Source organism: Petaurus breviceps, unplaced genomic scaffold (genome assembly GCF_028583685.1).
Source record: "Petaurus breviceps papuanus isolate PSGF00001 unplaced genomic scaffold, PetGlider_PUasm1.0 208, whole genome shotgun sequence".
NCBI lineage: Eukaryota > Metazoa > Chordata > Mammalia > Diprotodontia > Petauridae > Petaurus > Petaurus breviceps.
The window spans coordinates 30,110,690-30,132,745 of record NW_027185852.1 but is presented as its reverse complement, the minus strand read 5'-3'; the positions used below and the strand labels follow the sequence as shown (position 1 = coordinate 30,132,745).

General features: G+C 48.4%; 1 protein-coding gene across 1 annotated transcript in view; it reads right to left on the bottom strand.

Annotated features, from left to right (window-relative positions):
• LOC138165408 (translation initiation factor eIF2B subunit gamma-like) overlaps positions 1 to 22,056 on the bottom strand; it is a 91,020-nt gene that overhangs the window by 30,331 nt on the left and 38,633 nt on the right. The window contains exon 6 of the mRNA XM_069093736.1: positions 7,445 to 7,534. Within this exon, the coding sequence (XP_068949837.1) occupies positions 7,445 to 7,534 (90 nt within the window). The remainder of the gene's footprint in view (positions 1 to 7,444; positions 7,535 to 22,056) is intronic.

Sequence of the window (22,056 nt, the reverse complement as noted above, 5' to 3'; positions counted from 1 at the left end):
TAAGCTAAGTACCTGGGACAAATTCCCCAGAGCTCTTGGGGTTGCATGTGAAGGGCAGTCTCTCTTGTTTCTCCTCTAGGAGGGATCGAAATTCCATGGGGATGAATACCCAGAAAGAAGACCTAGTTACTCTCTGCCTCCTTACCAGTTTACCCTAAACCCACAGTCAGTCTCTCTGTCTGTGTCTTTCCCCTTTTCCCCTCCCCCCCATTTAAAAAAGTGAAAAAAAAAAAAAGTCAATTCCCTTTGAAGAACAAATGGACCAGTCCTGGGGGAAATGGCATTTACAGTCACAGTAAATTAAAATGCCAGTACCACAGACAGGCACCCAGGTCTGGCTGTCCCTCCCCTTGTTTCTTATAAACCTGGGAACCTTGTTTCCCCCTCCCATCCCCCAACAGCCTTCAGTGAGAGGGGCCCAGTGGAGCACAGCGGGGAATGTTTCTTCTCTGTAAGCCAGAGCAAAAAGGGCAGGAATTTCAAAGCCTGGCTGAGGAGGTGGAGACAGGGAGGGAATCCCAGACCTTAGGCCCAAAGGCAGTAAGTTGGACTGGGGGAAGGGGAAGGGCAAAGTCTGAGGTGTAGCCAGCCAGGGTCTCACCCTCTTGGAAGAGGCTTTCTAGGAGGCATCACAGACACTGAGTCATGCAGAATTTCTAAGGAACCCTGGCAAAGCCTGGGCTAGAGGGACGCGGGAGGTGAGGATGGACCCACAGTTTCTGGCCCCCTTGGTAGCAGAATGGACGACTGGATCTGGGCTAATCTATTTCTCTGGCATTGAATAACATGGAATCATCTCAGAAATATCTTATTCTAAGTAAGGCCTGGGGAGTCATAAAGCATTTTCCTCCACGTATGGATGTCTTGAGTTAACTGCCCACCAACATTTCTCAGAAACATCTGGAAAATCATCTGATTGTTCCAATCTCTGATATTTTTGCTGTTTTTCATGCTTGAGCCTTGGTCTGAGAACTGGCCCCTGCTTCCTGACTCACTCCCATCCTCAGAGTGACTCTTCACTGGAAGTATCAGTACCTTGTTAATTCGGTCACTTCTGAGAATTAAATGATGCAAACGAAACCCCAAACTTTCCACCCTAATACTTGATTTGGTCTACCAAACGTCTGGTCCAAAGCAAAGGGCTCGGGCCCAGCAAACTCCCCTTCCTGGACAGCTGGGAGCCCTCTTCCTCCAGACCCAGGGGGGGTACTGAGGCCTGGCCCACACAGAGAGTTTCCTTTAGAGACAGACCCTTCCCAACGGGAAAATAAAGAGAAAGGGAATAGGAACATAGGGCCACACCCTCATCTTTCTTCTCAATAATTTTTTTTTTTGCCTTCAAAGAAAACAGATTTAATCTGGTGTGGTAAACAGGAAATTTAGATTACAAGGCACCAACTTAAAAGCTAAGTATTTGGGCTACAGTATTCCATAATGGCCTCTTCTCCCCCTCTGGGTTTTTCTTTCTGGCAAACTCTTCAAGGACTCTCTAAGGATACAGTGTTAGTGCTGAGGCTCACTGCTAGAAGCAGAAAAGGAAGAGTAATGCACTTAGACCCCCAGCTGGGGTCAGGGCTACAGGGGAGCCTGGAAGGCGATGGGTGTGTGGGTCTAAAATCCTCCTGCCGTCCCCCTGCCTCGCACTGGCTCCGTGGGGAATAGAGGGGTAGATGAGAACTAGAAGGGAAGCTGGGGCACAACATCACCCCCTTCTGGGCCCAATCTCCTGAGCCAGGCAGCATTTCAAAAGCTGTGCCTGAACTGTAGGATCACAGCTCTGGGGCTGGAAGGATCAGGAGGCCAACCTCATTTTCCAGATGAGGGAAATGGCAGCCCTTCAAGATTAAATGAGGTCCTCAGGACACTCAGGTAGCATCAGACATGAGATCTGAACTCAGGTTCTCTGCCTCTGGGCATAGGCCTTTTCCCACTGGACCAAGATGCAGGGTCTCAAGGGAGCTGCCAGTCAGGGACTGTCAGGATGGTGCTGAAGTTTCACATTTTACAGAATAGGAAACTGAGGCCCCAGGTCACACAGTCCATCCATGGCAGCTGGGGACAGCTCTCAGGTCCATTCCTCGGTAAAGGAATCCAACATCAGCATTCCGGGATCCAGAGGGACCCTTTAGCAAGGGGTACAGGGAATCGCTTCCCAGTGCAAGCCCCCAGGAAGGCTGGACTCCAGGCAGCCCCCAGCCCTCGGGCTTTCTGCTGCTGCTTCACACAGTTCTCTCTCCTGCCCCAGATGGCTCTCTGTGGCCCCAGCTTTTAGGCTTCCAAGAAGCCTGGCCCCCACTCCCCTGAAGCCCTCCACTGCACTTTCCTCCTGCACACCAACTTCTCCCTCCAGTACAGCTGGGTCTCTGCCCCACAGAGGCTCCTCTGCTCAGGGAGGGCCTCAAACGCTGATAGCCATGTGAGCCCCAGAGCCCGGTGATCCCCTGTAACACACCCATTCGTCCTGCTCTCTGGGTCAACTGCAGGCTCCTTGTGGGCCAAGAGTTCGTACCATGGGCTGCTGGCCCTTCTGCACACGGGAGCAGACCCTCAATAAATAGGCCAGAATATGAAGGTCTCTATCCATGAATTCATCCATCCACTCAACAAACCCTCCCCAGGAGGGGCGCTGTGGCTTAGCAGGGAGCAAGCTGCATCTGGAATCAGGAAAATGGGTTTGTATCTTGCCTTGGACACTTGTGCTACCGCGATAATAAGACACTGTCTTATTAAATTTTTTGGACAGAAAAACACCAGAGGGCTTATTTTCAGGGGAGGGCTTATTTTAATCAACATTGACAGCAATTTTAATAAACAGGTAAATGTGAACAAAAAAATGTACCAGCAAGCAAATCACTGGGGAAGAACAGGATGATGCGCTCACTGCTGCAGCTCTGATTGGATGCAGCTCGGAGCGCGTTGTGCGTTTCACGGGGGGAGGGGGGGAAGGTGCATACAGAGGGTACCATAATGTAGCGTGTAGCGCAGGGGATCACCTTCACTACAGTAGCAATCTCAATAGGGCTTATTTTCGGGGGAGGGCTTATTTTAGAGGAATCTTACACAGTAAGGGGAGGGCTTATTTTCAGGATAGGTCTTATTATCGGGGAAACACGGTATGTGGGTAAGCTCCAGACGTCTCAGTTTCCTCATCTGTAAAAATGGGGATACCAACAGCACCTGCCTCACAGAGTCAGTTAGTTGACAGGCCTTTATTAAATGCCCACTGTGTGCCAGGCGCTGGACTAAGTGCTGGAGTTACAAAGAAACGAGCTCCCGTCTGCATCACGTGAAGAGGGCAGGCAAACGCTCTAAGCCTTCTAACAGTGGAACAGTCTGAGCCCTCACTTCTGACTGCTGAGGCCCAGAGCTCTGGACAATCTCCCAACCACACGCAGGGCTGACTCACAGAACACACAGGTTTGTTTCTACACCAGAACAGGAGATCCCACTTCCCAGGGGCTTCTGCTTTGCCTCAGACAGGTGATCCTACCTCAACACGGCAGCCACGAGACATTAAGCAGAACTGCCCTGGACATGTAGCCCCATTTTGAAGAGCAAGCACCGATTTAAGAAGATGTGATCATCTCTTTTTCGTTCTCAGAATACTGCCCCTCATTTGTCACATTCAGTATGATGCTGCTGCCCAGGCAAGAGCTGAGGGACAGCCATGGGCGAAGCTCTGGCCTTGGTGGCTTAGTTCCTACAGGACAGAGCCCTTCAGAAATTCCCCATACTTTCCCTTAGAGTTCCCTCCTACCCTGCTTGGAAGTTTGCCAAGCATGGCTTCCCTCTCTTTTCACCTAAGGCTAGTGGGGGGCAGCTGCAGGGGAGCAGGCACACCTCATCTGAGAGCTGCTCCTTCAGTGCTCAGCCGCAGGCTCAGGCTGATCATCTGCCCTCATGGGATGGAAATCACCCAGAAGGTAAACTCACACAGGTGCTACCTGGCTAGAAAAGCATGTCCCAGGCTGGCTAACCAAGGAAGCACAGGACCTCCAAGGGAGGCTGGCCTCCTGGCCATGCATTCTTTTGGCTGACATAGCTCAAGAAAACCATTTCCTAAGGAGTTTCAGTCTGTGTCAGTGGAGAGAGCGACTCCCATGGAAGAAATCAGGCCTCCACGTACTAGAGACTAGAGGGAATCCTTTGGTGCTTGTGAATTTATCCTGTGGCCTACCACACTGGTATATTGAAGGAAAGAAGCCCCCCCGCTTCCCTCAGCCACCTCCTGGCTCCATGAGCTGCACAAGGTGGCTGGGGGCAGGGCATGGTTGGCCCCACCAAGACACTCTTCTCTGGCCTCACTTCTCTTTCTTTTTTAATCTTATTTTTACTGCCATGGTTTGTTTTTTTACATCACCTTAATATCTGAAAATATCACCACAAAGTGGGGCCAAGCCTGGAGGCATGCCGCTGAGCTGTTATCATCAGTGGATCTCCAGGGTCCCCTCTCCCTTTCCCCTCTCCTCACCTTTGCTTTCTCAATCTCAGGGACACAATCCCCTTCCCACTTCATCCCCTCTCTTTCCTGTGCACCCCTGCCCTAGGCCTGTCAGTCACCCTGATCCTCCTTGCTCCTTGCCCCTTTCATCATGGCCTCTGGAATTCCTGCTGTCATTAACCAACTGCCCTCCAATCTCTCTTGGTCTCACTGGGGAGGGACCTGGCTCCCCCCAAAAGACACTCAACTCCAGTCCATCCTTTCCTTTACTAGCTGTAGCTTCTCCCAACATTGCCCTCTGCTCCCGAACAAGACAGACACTGGGTTTGGGGGGAGGAGGGCAGGGGGCCTGCCTACTTCCTGCTCCCCACTGTCACTTCTAGACTCTCTCTGGGCATCACTCAGCAACCTTTTCTCCTCTGAGAGTCACTCTATCCAAATTTATCAGCCTGTCCATATGCTGGCGGCCTGTTATCGAGAGACCCCAGGACATCCTCTCTCTCTACCCCAACTGCCGCCCCTATATTAGAGGACTAGGGTGATGTCTCCATGCCCGCTCCCGTGACTGACCCCTTCACTCGCCCTTGGCAGCAGCACAGCTCAGCATTGCCAATCAACCCGGAAGTTCCCACCAACACGATCCAGCTTTCTGGGAATCCTTTATCCAACGAGCTCCTTTCATCCCTCTTTCCCTCTACTTCCCCTCCTCTAGACCTAGTCTTCGTTCTCTCAGTGGCCCCCAGCCCCTCTTTCTTTCCCTACCTCTTCTCCCGGCTCCCTCTAACCTGACATAACTTTCCTTCCTTTATTCAGATAGTAACATCTGAATGCTACAGTTAATTAGGTCAATATTACAATATCCTAGATTCTATAATCCCTCTGTCTTATCCTATGGCAGGTGGTTATGGCTCAGAAAAACCTCATGTTGGATCACTTCCACTGTGTTCCCCTTCTGTTCCTATTCCTGTGTTGCTGACTGCCACACAACCTTGCTGACTGGTTCTACACAAATTGTTATCTATTATCAACTGGGCCCTCCCACAGTAAGAAACTCCTTTTATTCCTCCCTCATGACATTCTCTCATTCTCCTCAGTGGCTGTTACAAACCTGCTCTTCTCTCCTCAAGCTTCTCACTCCTTTCCCTTCTCACCACTCTTTCAGCAGAGATCTTTGCTTCATACCCTACTAAGAAAATCGAGATTTGAAAACAATGGGTAGTATTTATTACATAGGTTTTCTTGAAATGGAAATATATTGTTTTATATTGAATCCTCTCATGCTCTACTGTGTACATGGCAATCTTTTTTTTTCTTTTCTCATTTTGTATTTAAGTTTAAAATGAATAAAAAAATTACAACAACAAAAAAGGAAATTGAGACCATTCACTATAAACTCTCCCCTAACTTCCTCTACATGTCATTCTCTCTTCCTTTCCTCATCTGATGAGAAGGCAGCCTTCTCTCTGCCAAGGCCAACTCCTCTCAATAGACCCTAGATCCCATTCCCTCCTATTTCTACTCCTTAACTTAACTATCTCCCTCCCGTCTAACCTGCATCCATTTCCACATTCCTTTCCTGCTGCTCACAAGCACTCCAGAATCTCCTCCATCCTTAAAATATACTCAGCTGACCCCTTAAGATATCATTTGAAATCTTCCTTCTCTCTCACACCTTATTTCTGATGGCTCTACTTTTACAGAGGCAATGATGGGACCCAAGTTTGAGTGGGTTAAAGGACAGCAAAGGGTCTCAACAGCAGAACCCATCAAGGTACCATGGAATCCTGGGGAGATGAGCACAAGCTTCACTGCAAGGAGACACAAAGGAACGCCGGGGTCCGCCCTTCAATCTCACCTTACCTCCTTCCCTGACAAATTCTGCTGCGAGAGTATTAGTCCCTCAAGTATCATTCTACTATAGGGGCCTCCTGGAGGGCCCCAGCTGCCAGGCTCTGCCCTGGGCAGCCCATTCTCCAAACAGAGTCTAGGTTTGACCCTGTCACCCACTACCAGCTCAGGAGATCTCGTGGCTCCTAATGATACTCCTCTAGTATTTAAAGCCATGGCTCCAGATGACTTTCCAAGCTCATTATACACGATTCCCCTTTATATACTTTATGACTGGGCCAAATGGACTTAATCAACAAACATTTATTAGGCAATGGTGCCAAGTCCTGGGGGTACAAAGGAAAAGCAGAAGCAGCTCCCTTGCTGCCTCTCCCTCCCCTGCCTGCAGGCCACTCCCCACTCACCTGGTAGGGAATCCCCCACTCTCTTGGAAGCTCAGTTTAGAGGCCTCCTTGTAGCCAAGGCCACATTTCCTCATCTCCTGGCCTTCCCTCCTCGCTACTGCCCCTCCAAATTACTTTGTATTTGTTGTGGAGAAGCTCTTCCCCTGATCTAATAATCAAATGTCCTGGAGGACAGGGACTGTCTCGTTCTTCTTTCTGTATCCCCAGTGTGGGGCACACAGCAGCCTAATATTAATACCTGCTTGCTGGTTAATTGCTAAGAGGGTGGAGGGGGGCATCGGCACACCAGGACAGACTCCTTGGAGGTTTAAAGCCTAACCTCTTGAAGACTCCATGCTTTTCAGAGCCACAGTGTCTGAACGATAACTAACTGGAGATTCTGAGACAAGGATGGATTTTACTTTTACATAAACTGAGCACTTCCTGGCTTCATCTTAATAGCATTTTGAGGTCTAAAAGCCAGCCAGTACAGGGGAGAAAGCACTGGACCCGAGGTCAGGAAGATCTGAGTTTAGATCCAACCTCATACAAACCAACTATATAACCCTAAGCAAGTCAACTGATTACTGTCTGCCTCAGTTACCTCACCTGTAAAATGGGGATGATAATAATAGCACTTCCTTCCCAGGGTTGTTATGAGGATCAAATGTGATAATACTTGTAAAGTGCTTTGCAATTAAAGTTTTAACAAGCCATTAACAATTATTAAAAACTCAAAATCTCTCTCTCCACCTCCCTCCCCCAACCTTACCTGTTTTCAACCAGGAAATCTACAACGTATTTCTTCAAGCAGTAAAGATGGGCATCCACGAGACCTGTCTGGAAATGTATTCTAGGATGCCTAGGAAAAAACCAGCAAAGAGAAGCCTTAGACACGGTCATGCCTCTGGCCAGTTCCCTCTGTGCAGGCTGCTGAGGGTCACCGGGGGGACAGGCCTGGGGCGGGAGAGGGGGGGGAGTGTTCCTGGGTGAGGGAAGGGCCTTGCTGAACGTTCCAGCAGCAGATCCCAGAAGGACACCTCCATGCTTGGGTCTGCCCTGGATGCTGCACCTAGCCACCTTGCCCTCAGACAGCTTGGCTCCCTTGAAGCACTGCCCAAGCAGGTGGGCCCAGAAACCAGTACAACATGTGGCCAATTCTATGATTGGTCTCAGCCTGGAAAAGAGGGATTCTTCAGCTGTGGTTTCATATTTTCTTGGATATCAGCCTTCTTCTTTAAAACCTTAGTTTGGGGCAGTTAGGTGGCACAGTAAATAGAGCACCGGCCCTAGAGTCAGGAGGACCTGAGTTCAAATCCGGCCTCAGACACTTAACACTTACTAGCCGTGTGACCTTGGGCAAGTCACTTAACCCCAATTGCCCTGCCCTCCCCCCTCCAAAAAAAAAACAACCCTTAGTTTGTTGACCTTGGACAAGTCCCTTGACTTTCCTGGGCCTCAGTTTCCTCCTTTGGGAGGAGGGCTGATCAGAGCGCTGGAAGGGACACTCCTAGCCTGGGGTTCCTCATTACAGCTCTCTATGTCTTCTGGCAGAGAGGAAGGATCCTTTTCTAGCTCAGCACAGCCACAGACATAGCCACACATCAAGGTGAAAGTCCATTTATTTACAAAATCCCCGTGGTCTCTTTTTTTTGGGGGGGGGAGAAGGGCATTTGGGGTTAAGTGACTTGCCCAAGGTCACATGGCTAGGCTAGTTTTGTGGTAAGTGTCTGAGTCCGGATTTGAATTCAGGTCCTCCTGACTCTGGGACCAGTGCTCTATTCACTGCGCCATCTAGCTGCCCATAATCCCCGTGGTCTTTAACCACTTGTGTCTTGGCCAACAGAACAAGTAAGGGCCCACAGGGAGCCCAAGTTTTTCCCCAAAGGGATTTCTCCTAAGGGCAGATCTGATCCTGCTGTTCTCTCAGTCTGATAAACTGTAGTGACTCCCCAGGACCAAATAAAAGCCCCTCCATGCAGCATTATCTAGCGCCTCCTTTCACATACCAGTCTCCTCAGACTGGCCTGCACACACGCACACCCAGGGCACCACGTCTCGGTCTCTGTTCCTTTGTCCGAGCTGCATGGGAAGCCCTCTTTCCTCTTACTTCCACCTCTTGGAATCCAGTTTCCTACAAGGCTCAGCTCAAGCATCAGCTTCAACATGCCGTCCTTCCTGACCCCTCCACAATAGTGTCCCCATCTACCCTTCCAGCCTCCTTTTATGTCATCCCTCACTTAGAGCTCCACAGGCTTGCCAGGCTAGGTTATTACAAAGCCATTCCCCAAAATCAATTCTCCATTTCCCACCTTGATTCATGTGCACAAGCTGTGCCCCTTCATCCACACACTGATCTTCCAGAATCTTTCTCCCTCCTCCATGAAGCCTTCTTAGACTTTCCTGCACAGCTATCTGTGCTTTTGCCCTCATCAGTTCCCTTCATCCTCTCCTTATTTAGATGTGTGTGCGCACTCTCCCAGGAGGTGAACTCCTTGGGATTGTCTCACTTTTGCCTTTATATCAACAGTCCTGAGCACAGTGCAGCCACAGTGACAGTGATAAGATAATATATATTAAGCACTTTAAAGTGACATATAAATGCTGACACACCATGTATATGTATGTGTATATGTGTGTGTGTATATACATATACACATACACAAACATACATTTTATATATATATATGTATGTATGTATGTATATAGATATATGCCCATTGTTATGGAATTTTCGCTCTAACAGTTCCAGGCTGCTAGGCCTTGCTCATTCTTGTGGCCTGCTCCAGGGATTAGGAGGTGGAAGTATACATGCACCCGGCAACAGAGGCTTCTGTCCGAGACTGGGTTTGGCCAACACCTTCTGTGATCTCAGTCCTAGCTATTTAAATAGACTTCTTTTTCACATAGCACCCAATTCCCAGAGGTGACTACCTATGACTAACTGACTGAAGGAAGGAAGCCTTTGTTAAATCACTTGCTGAGTGTGAAGCAGCCCTGTGTAAAGCTCAGGGGACACTAGAAAAGTAAGCTGCACCCTTGCTCCCCAGGAGGAGACACCACCCAGGGAGGAGTCCCTGAGGTGGTCCTCATGGCCCCTACATCCTTCATCTTCCTCCCTTTACTGCTCTTCCAAACCAAGAGAAGGTTGGCAGATTTAAAGCCTACTGGCCACTATGACACAAATATCTCTCTCTTCCCTTAGGAACTTGTTGAGAAGAAAATCCTCGGCTAACAGGGCAGAGAGGGGATCTCTCTAAGATCAGTCTCAGCCCTGAGGGCTGGGTGGTAGGCACAAGCTAAGGTCTTCCCACCCACATAAAACAGTCATGGCTGAGAATGTGACAAGCAGGAGGTCACAGACTCTGGACTTCACTATCTCATAGGGCTGCAATGCATTAAGGTGGCCTTGGCTTCGTTTTAGTTCAAAGAGAATGCAATGTCTAAATATCTGCAGCACCAACATTGGACAAAACAAAACAGCCTAAAGAACATAGAGCCAGGGATAAAAGCAGCTCTGGAAAACCCCAACCACGGAGTGCCAGCGACCTCAGCAGAGGCCAGAAGAAGGCTTTTTCCAAATAAGTAATTACTGTGGTTAAGATCACTCCCGCCCCCCTTTTTCCCCCTGCTCTGGTTAAAGCAATTTACCCATACTGTAAAATTTCCAAAGCCTTCTCTCAACTTCCATTCCCTTCTAACTAGACCTGAAGTTAACCAGTCACTGGCCCAGCTCCTGACCCAGACCATCTGAATCCTCTGCAGGAGCTACACAGAAGTGGGATGGAGGCCAGGATGCAGCTGCCCTGGGGCACACACTGCAGTTGGGTAGACTCAAAGCTCCATCCAAAGGGTCCTGTTTTTTACTAAACAGGGAAGAGCATTTAAATTCATCTTGAAATCCTAGCCCCTGCTCTGCAGATTTCCAATAAGACTACCTGCCTCATGTGGCCTCATTTATAGTGATTAACAGAGTGATATGGGTGTTCAGTGGATACAAGGACCTAGGGGCAGCAATGAAGGCAGGAAGGAAGATTTCACTCATCCAGCCTGCTGACGTTTCCTCAGTGGCACAAAATGGTCTTTCCCAAACAGAACAATCACCAAAGCCTGTGTGTGGGACGGGGAATGGGAAAGGATAATGATGGGGGAGCAGAGAGAGGGCTCAAGAACAAAGCCCTGACCCCATTCCCCTACACACACACACACACACACACGCATGCACGCACGCACGCACGGCCTAACACCAGCAGCAACTGAAGCCTAGACCCTTAAATGACACCACCCGGGATGGCTGAGGAAACAATCAGGCTGCCCAGCTCAGAGACCCTTCTTCTACCCAGAGACAAATCTGCAAGGCCAGCCTGCCCTGATAATGCTGAGAGCTGCGACTTGGCCTTTCCACTGCCTCTGACCATCTGAAAGCAGTTCCCTGGGCCCTCTCGAACACTAGGGGGTGCAGTGGATGGAGTGCTGGACCTAGAGTCACGGAGACCCGAATTCAAATCCAACCTCAGATACTTCCTAGCTGTGCGACCTCTGTCTGCCTTGGTTTACTCATCTGTAAAATGAGAATAATAATAACCCCTTATAGTAGTGAGAATCAAATGAGATAGTAATTGTAAAGAGCTTAACACAGTGCCTGGTAAATAGCAGACATGATATTAAGTGCTGGCTATTATTATTATTATTATGGCAAAGGCTAAGATCCTGATTCTCCGAGGCTGCTGTCACCCCAGCCAGCAAGCTTGGGAATCTTCCCTGCCCAAAGGAGCCTGGGCTCAGAAGGAAGGCTGACATGGCTGAAGTTTTCAGGAATAATCCAGAAAACTGCTTAGTAACAAGAATGAATGAAATGAATCCAATTTCTGTCCACAGCCAAGCTTGCTGGTCTCTGAGGTGACAGAAGTGAGAGCTCTTAGTTCCAACGTTATCTATTCCAGTAGGTCCATGCTGTCTCCTCTCCTGGGCTGACTGTAAGTTCCCTGAAGGCAGGGACTGTTTCAAATTTACCTTGGCACCCCCAGAGCCTGACAAAGAGGTACTTACACAGTATCTGCCGAATGGCGGGCAGGGCAGGGCAATCGCCTGCCCCAACAAACCTCCTGATTCTGAGGAGCAAGGAAAGTGGTCTCAGCAACCCAGTCAGCAAACACTAAGTGAGCTCTGGGTCTTCACAAAGAGACCCCTGAATCCTGACCAACTGATCACCGCAAAGACCAGTCCTGCCCCCAGGAGCCGCCAGCACCTGCTTCTCAGAAGGGAGCTGCTATGGCACAAGACACACCAATACACCGACTTTGCTTGGCTGTGCTTATCCCTTACATTAGAGAAATCTATTGGGAGGAGAAGGGAGAATCCAATAGTGATGTAGGGAAGGCTTCAGGAAGACTTTAAAATGTCCCCCCCTCTAAATGCCTGCATCCAGATTCAGGTAGCCATGGAGTAGGAAGGCCCCTCTTCCTCCCCTGGATCCCCAGGCTCCACTGGCCTAAGGGTCTAACGTTTGGAGGAGGGGGGTCACACACCTCCGGCAGAGTCCACTCATTTAGTGGCACAGTGTCACCTGGGCAGGTGGTCTGCAGTGCAGCGTCCTAGGAATCTGCGTTTGGCTTTGTGCAGTCCAACACTTTGCCCATTACTGGCTTGGCCTGGGGTTGAAAGAGAAGGTTTTGGAAGCCAAGGATGACTACAGCCAGTCTGGCGCTTGAGGGATGCCAGGCGGATTTCCAGCTGTGGAAGATGGAAAAGTCTTGAGGCGGGTGTACCATTCCAGTCAGGAAAGCAGGAAAGCAGGTGCCGAGGGACTGCCCCAGGATGGGGACGGGTGTAAGAGACGAGGCGTCTAGACAAGACCAGAACGGACAAGATTTGGGAACGCAGGATGACAAGGGAGCAGCAAACCTGGGTCATGGGAAGGATGGTGGTGCCCTTGAGAGAAACAGCAAAGTGAAGAAGAAAGGTGGGCTTGGGCTGGGGCCAGTCTGAAATGTCTAATATCATCCCATGTGTTAGCTATCCCCTTGTGTCACCTGCAAATCTGATCAGCGTGCCAGCTGGGCCTTTGTAGCCCTCACTGAACTCTCTACTGTGATGCCATCCAAGAATGAGCTCATTTGAACATCACAGAAGTCTTCCAGAGTGGCCAGCGAAGACAGTATTAGTATTGTTTTATAGATGTGGAAATGGAGGCTTCGAGAGGATGGAGTGATTTGTCCAAGGTCACAAAGCTCAGAAGTAGTAGGGTGGGGACTTGGAAAGGTAGAAGAGAACCAGATTGTGCAGAAGCAAAGCTGAACCATAATGTAATACTATTACAAGATTGAAACTAACTGAAAACCAACACATTTGCCACCACAGAGCCAGCTAGACCCATGTTACACCCAGCCAGCTCAAGACATCATGACTCCGCTCTCAGAGTTAGATCCTGTGCCTTGTTCATGCAGACACGACATTTTGTGAGGGGTTTTTGACCCCATGGGTATGGCTGGGCATGGGGGGGGGGGAAGGGGTGAGAAGGAGAAGATGATGTGGCCCGACTTGCTAGGAGCAGCTGTGTGGGCATGCCAAATAGAAGGTCCATCACTGCCATTCTACAGAGAAAATGGTTTTAAGTAACAACCTTCCCAAGCCAGCTGAAATGTCTAAGGTCAAAATGAATTAAGCTCAGTATGATAGAGATGAATTCTAAACCACAACCATTTTGGAAATGCTGTCTCTTAGCACCCCTTTACCTGTGCCCCCTCATTAATAAAAGCTCCTCCCTCAGCCCTAAGGCAAGTTGTCTTTAGTCAATAGTACAAATCACCCTCTTAAAGAGGCATAGATGCTCCCTGAAATGTTCCTAAGAAGCCCATTTCTGGGCTGGAGGGGGGAGAGGGGAACTGAGTCAGTCTGGAGCTGTGCACCTCCATGCCCTGAAGCTGGCACACTTTTGGTTGGGGAGATGCCAAGTGGCAAGCACAGAGCTTCCCTACTTATGGCTAAAGGATCATCAGAGGAGAAATGGTGATCACCCATTCAGAGATGGGAGGCGACCTAAGAGCCTCCAGGGAGAGGCCAGGGCCAGAGAGGAAGTGCCCAGGGAGAGGGCTCACAAGCCTCTCTCAGTGTCTAAGTGAGCTCTGGTTGAAAGCAATATTTGCTTTATATTATTATATAATATTTGGAGGTGGCTCAAAGAGCTGCACAAGCAAGCAGATTTCTCCCCCAACTCCAATCCCCATCTCCAAGTAAGTGCCTTTTCGACATTTCTCCATGTTCCCTCACCCGCATGCTCAGCATGTCCATTCTCCTTTCCTCCAAACGCTCTGCTACTGTAGAGGGAACAACCATCCTCCCAGCTCCCCAGCCTTGGAATCTGAGCATCTTCCTCAAGTCCACCTTCACAAAGTATCCTATGTGCCAGGCACAGCTGGCCAGATGCAGGGAACCAAAAGACTTGAGTGAAACAGTTCTTGCTCTCATTTTAACACGGAAGACCACAGAGGCAGACAGGCATATACAAAAAGCATATAAAGTAACACAAGGTCATTTCTGAAGCCCAGGTATCCGTGGTTGAGGGATCAGGAATGATCTCCTGAAGATGGCAAGAGATGGAGGGGAAGAGCAGGCACTTCATTCTAGGCACAGGAGGAAGCACAGCCTGGTCACAGCCTGAGTCACCTGTACCTGTCTCTGATTTCCCCAGAACTCCCCAGCTGCAGCCTTCATCACCTCACATCAGCACTGCTATAGTAGCAGCTGCTGGAGGGGGAATCTCCCCTCTACTCAGTTACCAGTGACTTTCCTGAAGCCCAGGCCTGACCATGTCGCCTCCTGCCTCCAAAGCTTCAGAGGCTCCCTAAATAGACACTTCTGTTTGGCCCTTCCAATGAAGACTCTGCCATGCTGGCTCCACCCACTCCCCTGCATGGGAGGTGACTTGCATGGGACATGCCATTTTCCATCTCACTGGCTTTGCACATCTGGGCTCCCCCATTACTCAGCTCTGCTTTCACAGACAGCTGCTATCTGCTTGTCTGTGTACAGGCTGCAGACTCTCTCCCACCTCCTGAGGCACCCTGTTTGTGTCTTCATCCTCAGCACCTGACAGGTCTCAGGCACTTGACACCCACTGGACAGGGCTCCTTTTAATTCATCTCCCTAACCTTCAGCATTCGGGATGACAGAAGCTTTGGATATCAGGATAAGGAGTTCATAGTTCATAAAGTGGGCAGTGGTGACCACAGAAGTACTGTGAGTAGAGGAATAATATTTTATAGTAAGCAAAATCTAGGGTACAAATTGCCTTCTCTACTAATCCTTATCTATTCCTTATCAGTTGATTTCTAAACTAATCTTCTAGAAAGTCTGGGATTTAAATGGTGCTTCCAGTTCACTGACTGTAAAAAGAATTTAACCGTTCTAAGATCTTATACTGTCACTAACTGTCCCTCTGGGGGAGGCAGGCTGCCTTGGCCAAAGCTTCAAAGCGCTGTGAGAGAGCGGTATTGGCAAGCATCGGCAAGAGAAGTCAGCACCACCAAGGCAGGAAAGGTGCTGTGGCCGATGTTCTGTGTCAGACACCAGCTGCCAGGCAAGTCACTTGACCTCTGTCTGTTTTCTCATCTGTAAAATGAGGGTGGTAAGCGTACCTCCCTCCTGGGGTCATCATGAGGAGCAAATAAGATAATGTTTGTAAAGTGCTCTGTGAACCTTGAAGCACCATATAAATGCTACATTATCACTATTGCATTGCTGCTATTATTTCCACCTTTCTCATTCTGGAAACGATACTTCTATTAACTTTCCCTAACACGATAAACGGATCTAGCTAAAAGTATCTGTAATGGTGAAACAAACATTACAGGCCTTTCGAAGGCCAGTATGAAGTAGGAGTGTCTACTCTCACCACTATTCAACACAGCTCTAGAACAGCCAACTATAACCATAAGACAAGAAAAAGAAATCAAGGAATAAACACAGGCAAAGAAGAAACCACATGACTAAAGTTCCTTGATGGTTTAATTAAATGAACCCTAGAGATTCAAGTTGTTCAGTCAATAAACATTCACTGAATGCCTACTAGGCATCAGGCACTTTGCTAAGGAAAAGTAAAACTAATTGAAACAATGAATAACTTCAGTTCAGTAGCAGGATGTAATAAAAACAATAAAACTCATTTGCCTTTTTGCATATTATTAACAAAATCTAGCAAGAGAAGATGGGGGAAAAATTCCATCCAAAATCCTTTTATCAATTATCAGTCATTCAGGGCTTATATGATTATAACTACAAACTACTCTTTATGAAGGTAAAGGAAGACTCGGCTAACTGAAGGGGTGTGGATTGTCCATGGTCAGGTCCTGGCACACACCTAAATACCTGATGATTTTGAGTGACCTGCCCTAAAACTAAGGTATAGACTGAGTGCCTCATCAAACTGCCTAAGGAATATTTGATAGAACTAGAAGAAATCACAACAAAATCCAGCCAGCAGAAATTATCCTGCCAGTGACTTGGCCTCCACTGTGCCAAGGAGATGATCCTGGCCTGGAGGAAGGAGGCACTGCCAGCAGAGCACAGGCTCAGGATGGGGCCCTGCTCCAAAGACAAGCCACAGGAAGTCTGCAGGTTCATCAGACTCTAGACCTCAAACTAGAAGGGGCCTTACAAATTCCTCTAGTTCAACCCCCCTATTTTATTTTTTTTTGGTCTTTTTGGAGAGGGGAAGGGCAGGGCAACTGGGGTTAAGTGACTTGCCCAAGATCACATAGCTAGTAAGTATTAAGTGTCTGAGGCTGAATTTCAACTCAGGTCCTTCTGACTCCAGGGTCGGTGCTCTATTCACTGCACCACCAAGGTGGCCCCCAAGCTCCCATTTTAATTTTTTTTTTTTTGCTTTTTGGAGGGGAAAGCAGGACAATTAGGGTTAAGTGACTTGCCCAAGGTCACATGGCTACTGTTAAGTGTCTGAGGCCAGATTTGAATTCAGGTCCTCCTGACTCCAGGGCCAGAGCTCTATTCACTGAGCCATCTAGCCACCTCTTTATTTTTTTTTCCAATCCCCTATTTTAGAGATGAGAAAACAAAGGACCAGAGAGGTCAAGACCTACTAGCTGATAAAGCTTGTGAAGCCCCCCCACCAAAGCCCTGGGGTGGTCTCAAACACCAACAAAATCCAGGACCAAACAATTTCTGGGCTGGGAGAAGTCTCTGAGTCCAGACCACTCCTCAGTAAGACTCCTCTGTGCCTTCTCCTGCAGGACATCATGCAGTCTTTGCTTGAAGGCCTTCATTCCATGTTTGGCTAGTTCCAATTGTTTGGAAGTTTCCTCCTAACCTTAAATCAGCCTTTAAAAAACCACTATCTGTATCCCAAAGAGATCACAAAAAAGGGAAAAGGAACCATGTGTACAAACACATTTATAGCAGCTCTTTTTATGGTGGCCAAGAACTGGATATCAAGGGGATGCCCATCCACTGGGGAATGGCTGAACAAGTTGTGAGATATGAATAATGGAATACTACTGTACTGTTCCATAAGAAATGGTGAGCAGGCAGACTTCAGAAAAACTGGAGAGGTTTGCACAAACTGCTGCTAAATGAAGCGAACAGAGCCAGGAGAACACTGTGCACAGTAACAGCAGCATTGTGATGACCAACTTTGATAGACTTAGCTTTTCTCAGCAATGCAATGATCCAGGACAATGCCAAAAGACTCATGGTAGAAAATGCTATCCACATCCAGAAAAAGAACTATGGAGTCTGAATGCAGATTGAAGCAGACTATTTTCTCTCTTTTTTTTCTTTCTTGTGATTTTATCCTTTTGTTCTAATTTTTCTTTCACAACATGACTAATGTGGAAATATGTTTAATATGATTATACATGTATAGCCTACATCAGATTGCATGCCATCTTGGGGAGGGAAGAAGTGGAAGAATTTAGAACTCAAAATCTTATAAAAGTGAATGTTAGGGGCGGCCAGGTGGCTCAGCGAGCAAGAGCACCCGCTCCAGTGTTGGGATGACCCGTGGATCAAATCTGGGCTCAGATACTTAGCACCACACCCAGAAATAACTGGCCGTGTAACTTTGAGCAAGTTACTTAAGCCTGATTGCTTAAAAAAAAAAAAAGTGAATGTTGAAAACAAAAAAATTAATTGAAAATGAAAAAAAAATTTAAATTTTTAAAAAATTAAAAAAGTTTAAAAAAACCACTGGCCCAGTGTGGCACAGTAGATGAAGAGCTAGTCTCAAAGGTGGGGAAACCTGGGTTGAGTCCTGACTCATGTGACCCTCCCAGAGCTCTAGGTCATTCTCTAAGGCTGTGAGGCCCAAAGAAATGCCACTCTCAGTCTGCATTAGTAGGCAGTCTGACCATGGCTGAGGCCAATGTGAGGCCTCTCTTACTGCAATCTCAGATGCCATTCACTCTCAGGGTTGACTCCTCCTGAATCCTACTGGCCTACTCTGACTCCAAAAGCTTTTTCAGACAATCTGCTGTCTAGCCACTCCTCCCCCATCTTGGATTAGCGAAGGTGGTTTTTTGAACCCAAGTGGAAGGCTTCACATCCATCTCTAATAATTTATTAGATTTAGTTTGGTCTGTGTTGAAATTTTTTAAAAATCCAAACTCTGTCACTAAATGTGTTGCTTATTGCTGACCACCACCTCAAAGCACTACCATCCTGGGCCCTGAGTTAGCTTGTTTCCCTAGTTTATTTATTAATGTGGCTTATTTGGATCCTTGAAGTCCTAAAATAAGGATGACATGAGCCTTCTTGGGTGGCCATACTGTACTGTCAGTTCACAGTGTGGTCAACCAAAGCCCTCGGACCCTCTGGGTACACTTGGCATTTGCCAAGGCATTTATTGTCTTAAAGGACTTGGTCCTAAGCAACATTGCACATTTTGAGGTATGTGGTGGAGGGGTGAGAAATATCACAAAAACAAGGAAATGGAAACCAAGGCCCCACTAGAAAAGCTAAATCAGTTAACAATTTCATCCAGAAAGATCATCAAGCTCTTCAGCTGAAGAAAGGGCATTCAGGGTGTGAAGGTGTCACTTCTGTCTATAGATGGACCACAGGGAAATGGTTTAGAAGACAAGAGGAGCCCTTCAGTGCAAAAGGCAGAAGAGAAGGCAGTTTTATGAGTGGAACCGGCTGCTGAGGAAGGCTGTGGAAATTCCTTCCCCAAAAAGCTTTAAAATTGTACCTTGGTAACAGCTGAGATGAGAGTCAGCAGGGCTCTCAACAAGCCTGCTTTGGATTGAGGAGCCACGCTCAAAGTCAAGAACCCAAACGAATGTTATTAAACAAGCTACAGGAAAAAGTGCTTTCAGAGCCAAATGTGGTCTGATTCACTTTTTTCCTGCATCTCATTAAGACAGTGGGAGGAGAAGGAGGAGGAGAAACAGAAGGTCTTGGAGCTCACAAAAGACTAGGAATTTCCCTTCAGTAGGGAATATTCTCATCCTTCCCAAATCTGTGTGAGAGAAGCTAGGAGGGCACTGCCTAGGGCAAGAAGGGCAGGTCATTGAGAGCCTGATCCACAGCCTTTCCAAAGAAGGTCGATTTGGGGGCCAGGGGGAAGAAGCAGACTCAGGCAAAGCCAGGGCTAGGGGCCGATGGGTTTGTTTGTGGAATGTCTCAGTAATGCTGCTCGGACATTCTTTGCACTGACGCTAAGGGGGCACTTGATCTGTCTGCATTCCCTAGTTTTTTTGTGTAATGCAGCCAAGACAACAGACATTTTATGAAAGGCCTACTATGTGCCAGGCACTATATTAACTGCTGGGAACATAAAGAAAGGCAAAAAATAGCCCCTACTCTCAAGGAGCTCCCAGCCTAAGCAGACCAGGAAGTTCAGTTAAGTAGTGACTCTAAGGAGAGAAGGAGCAGCACCTAGTTTTTGGTTAAGAGAAAATGAACCTCATATTACTAATAAACTCAACCCCACCTGCCCAGGGGAGTGAAGGCCAAAGTGGCAGTGCTCCTAGCCCAGCCAGGGACCCACCATGGAGGGCTCAGGAAGTGAAAGGAAGAGAGAAGGGGCACATGTCAAGTGCCCCTCTGGTCCAGGGCAGGTCTCTTTTCTGTGTGCTTCTAAAGCCACAGGTCTGATGCGTGGTATGGTATATTTTCCCTTGAAAATAAGCTTTAGAACAGCACAATCATGGTGTCTGGGGTAGGGAGCAGGAGTGGACAGTGAAAGGAAGTAACAGAGAGAATGAGGTCTCCAGGTAGAGAGGCCACTCGCCAGGAGCAGTTCATTAAGGTCTAGAAGCAGCAGATTCTGGAGCCGAGGGAGTCAAGCCTACATGTGGACCACAGTGCTTTTAGTTGGGGTTCAGTGATAAAGGAAGCTTGGAAATTAATGAGAGAAGAAATCTCAGCCTCCGGCCCCCATCCTCAAACCCCCCCACCTCGATCCACCTGTTTGTCACAGATCATGCAATCCCTCCTGTGGCTCCACTCCTTGAGAAGGCATCTGTGACAGTAGGTGACTCCGCTTCCTATCCCCTCACTGTCTTCTGCACTCTGAAGGCTGGCTTCCACTTGAAGTCTCTCTCTAAAGTAACCAGCTGCTAGCCATCTCTTAATGACTGAAGCAAATGGCTTTTTTCCTCGCCCTCTTTGCAGCCTGACACTGTCCATCACCCTCTTCTCTGGGCTTTTCTGACACTGCTCTCTCCTGGTTCTCCTCCTCCCCACCTAACCAATAGTCATCCAGCTCTTCTGCTGGATCTCCAACCAGGACATGCCCAATGACCATGGGTGCCCCTGGGGCTTTATCTGGGCTCTGCTTTTTTCCTTCTCTCCTACTGCACTTGAGGATCTCAGTAGGTCCTAAGGATTCAATGACCATCTCTCTGCTGATGTTTCTCAAATCTACATGGCGAACCCTCACTTCACTCCTGACTTCTGGTCTTGCATTTCCAACTGCCTACCTGACATCACAAAACAGAGGTTCTGCAAACACCTTAAACTCAGTATGCCCCAAACTGAACTTCACACACCCTCTCCTCTTCCTCAACCTCCTACTCAGCCATGCTTGCCTAACTCTCCCCCTCCCCATATCCAATTTGTTGCCAAGGCACGTTGATCAGACCTTTCTAATATCTCTGGCATATAAGAGAGCTCCTCTGACAATGACCCTAAGCCGGCCCTATTGCAATCACCTGTTGGGTGGTCTCCCCACTCTTGTCCATCTTCCATTCAGCTGTCAAAGTAATCTTAGTGCATTCTACCCTGCTCCACACTGAAATTCCAATGGCTCCCTCTCACTTCCAAGACCAGAGAGAAAATACTCTGCTTGACATTCAAAGCCCTTCCTAACCTACCTCCTTGCCTTTCCAGTCTTCTCACACCTCACACTCCTTCATACTCCATGATCTACTGACACTGTCCTCGCTGTTCCATGAACAAGACACTCCATCTCTCAACTCTGGACATTTTCTTGAGCGGTTCTCTTGCCTGGCATGCCCTCCCCCCTTGTTTCTGCCTCGGGTCCCAGCTAAGATTCTGCCTGCTGTAGGAAGCCTTTCCAGATTCCCCTAGTGCCTTCTATTACTTTGGTATTTATCCTGCCCAAAGCTTGTTTGTCCCTGGTTGTGATGTGAGCATGCTGTCTGCCCTGTTAGACTATAAGTTCCTTGAGGGCAGGGACTGTCTTTTGCCTTTCTTTGCAACCCCAATGCTCAGCACAGTATCTGGCATACAGCAGGCATTTAATAAGTGTTACTAAGGGCCCAGGAGGAGTTGGTGGCTCAAGCTAACCAGCATGATCTCTACACCTTGGGGCAACAGCAGCAACGGAAGGATCCCAGCAGCCAGACCAGGCTCATGAGAAGGACAGTGAGGCTAGGAAAGGCCGGAGGAACTGCAACATCCCAGCGTCTCCAGGTCCATTTTATCCAACCAGGCTTTCAACAAGATTCCCTCCAGACTATATCCAAGGAGCAGCGAGTGCACCCACCACCACCAGGAGCAGCCCATCCCTCTTCTGGACAGCCCACATTGTTCAATTCAGTGCAAGTTTTCCTTGTCTCATTGTGATTGCCATCTATTGCTCTAAAAAGACATTTTTATCCTCAGACAAAGCCATGCAGTACTGAATTCCTCTCCTGAAGGGAAAACCTTCTTCCAAGGTCAGTATTCCCTGAAAGTGACTGAGGTGCCCACTCCCCTTGTCCACATGTAGGAAAGGAAGGATTCTATTGTGGCCAAGCTCGATGAGGTAACAAGGAGCAGGATGGCTGCCAGGCCTGGGGCAGCACCTGCATCTGGACACAGGGACCACCCACAGAGAGGGACAGGTGCCTGCTGCCCTGGGTGGCCCTCCCCAGCAGGTGTCTCTATCTCCCTCTGAGGGACAGGACGGAGGTAGAGCTGTCT